This window comes from Rhamphochromis longiceps, linkage group LG11 (assembly GCF_057381845.1).
Source record: "Rhamphochromis longiceps isolate RC_006_pf linkage group LG11, R_longiceps_female_GT1.1, whole genome shotgun sequence".
Lineage (NCBI taxonomy): Eukaryota > Metazoa > Chordata > Actinopteri > Cichliformes > Cichlidae > Rhamphochromis > Rhamphochromis longiceps.
Window position 1 is genome coordinate 4,635,784 of NC_140567.1, and position 1,792 is coordinate 4,637,575.

At 42.2% G+C, this 1,792-nt stretch overlaps 1 protein-coding gene across 1 annotated transcript; it reads right to left on the reverse strand.

The window, feature by feature from the left end:
* Positions 1 to 932: 932 nt before the first annotated feature.
* Positions 933 to 1,544, reverse strand: LOC146658440 (uncharacterized). Its single transcript, XM_085424136.1, has 3 exons — positions 1,426 to 1,544; positions 1,225 to 1,339; positions 933 to 1,093 (listed from the first exon to the last, which is right to left on the reverse strand). Exons 1-3 carry the CDS (start codon positions 1,495 to 1,497, stop codon positions 933 to 935), a joined length of 348 nt encoding a protein of 115 aa, XP_085280262.1. The 5' UTR covers positions 1,498 to 1,544.
* Positions 1,545 to 1,792: the final 248 nt, after the last annotated feature.

Here is a 1,792-nt window from a genome sequence, read left to right on the forward strand (position 1 = left end):
TCATCAATATGATCCTGCTGACAATCTCTCCTTCATTAGAGTCAAAGGAATTAACCAAACGAGGAAAGTTGAAAGTGTAGCCTCAGGTCAAAAATATTTTCTGTCAGCTTTAATCACATTGCAGCTACATCTGTGTCTTGTATGTAACTGTGATCTGCATCAGTCTACTCATATAACAACAGATGGATTCTCAACAGTGAAAAACACGTTTTCACAAACTGGTAATATCTGTGTTTTTTTAGTTTTACTCTGTAGCTGCACTGAAAAAGACAATGTTCCACCAAAGGACATACAAAGTTGGCCATTGTTACGGCCCTAGCAGAGCCTCTTCCTGAAGTTGCCTGTGTGGGTTAGGGCGTCCTACCATCTCTCCTGTCCTAGGTGCCACCCTTTTTCTTTTCTACAGCTGACTCCCATCAGCAATTAAAAGTATTTAAGGTCAGAGAAAGGTGAGCTCTGGTGCCAGAGAGCCATGTTGGTCTTTGCCGCTAGTGAGCTGTGTTTTGTGACTGTTTGTGCCTGCTCGGTGGAGAGGAGCGTATTTGGTAGTGATGGGTAGATGAAGCTTCATGAAGCACTGAAGCTTTTCATCCAATTGGTTCATCCCAGCGCAAAGCTTCTTGAAGCTTCATTTGCTCTAGTAGGACACCTACTGGACGTAAAAATATTAGTTGGCATGAATTTGAAGAGTGTGGCCTTTTGCACACAGCCTGTAAATGTCAACAACAAAAAGAGTGTGTAACACATGTATATTGTAGTGATGGCAGTATACTGTGTATATTTATACTGGCAGTATGGAAAATGATCATTTACTGTGATGTGAGGTGTGGTTGGGGTGTGGACAGTGGTTGTGCTTTTGTAACGTTGAGGTATAGACAGCTACACACTGAGGCTTTGAGCCTCAGTCCTGCCCACATTTTATTCTGTAAAAACTAAATTTTCACTGCTTTTATGGCCTTTTTAGTGGGGAGAACATAGCTAGGATTTAACGATTTAACAAATCTTTTAAATCCTTTGTCCTCCACAATGCTAAATGGCTGGGAGTCCTCAATCACCATGCTAACCAGGTCTTCATCTATTTGAGATTGTTCTCCTGAGGAAAGACAACAAAAACAAAGCACAAATATAAATATCACACACGTAACTTATTACAGTTGTATAATATTGTTATATCATTTAGTAACATTACTGCATGCTATATTATCATGGCATTTGATGGCTCACCTGGTCTTGCTCCACAATCGGTGTTCCCCTTATTCTCATGCAAAGCTCTGTAGTGCCTAAGCATGGATGAGGTGTTGTTATATCCCAGCTCCCTGGCACATAGCAAACACTTCACCTTGTACAAAAGTAAAGACAGCTTAACATAAATTGTATTGCACCATCAGTATTATGAAAATACATCTTCTGTAGAAATTTACATACCTTGTTGGGAGGAATAAGATCAAAATGTTCCCACACAGGGGAGGACATCCTCCTCTTCTTAGCTGGCTCCATTCTCTCCTGACTTTCTCTCCTCACTCTCCTAAACCTCCAAACTGTCTCCAAACTCTCACTAACTGCAACTCTCCATCAAACACCCACATTTTGAATGAAGTCTGAGGGCTTTATATGACTGTCATAGCTCGCGGCAAAGTTCGAACCACTTCATGAACCAGTCACGTGGTACAGCCGGGCAGCGAGGCTTCGGACGTCATCATTTTCAGCTCCTCCCATAAATGAAGCAAGCCTCGATACGCGCATCGCGGAAACGCCCCCTCCATTACTGGACACAAGCTTCGAAGCCTCGATA

Coding starts and splice junctions, on each gene's coding strand:
- LOC146658440 (XM_085424136.1), bottom strand. CDS start 1,497: ATGGAGCCAGCTAAGAAGAGGAGGATGTCCTCCCCTGTGTGGGAACAT. Junction 1,340..1,425: donor ATCTTATTCCTCCCAACAAG/GTATGTAAATTT, acceptor CTTTTGTACAAG/GTGAAGTGTTTGCTATGTGC. Junction 1,094..1,224: donor CGATTGTGGAGCAAGACCAG/GTGAGCCATCAA, acceptor GTCTTTCCTCAG/GAGAACAATCTCAAATAGAT.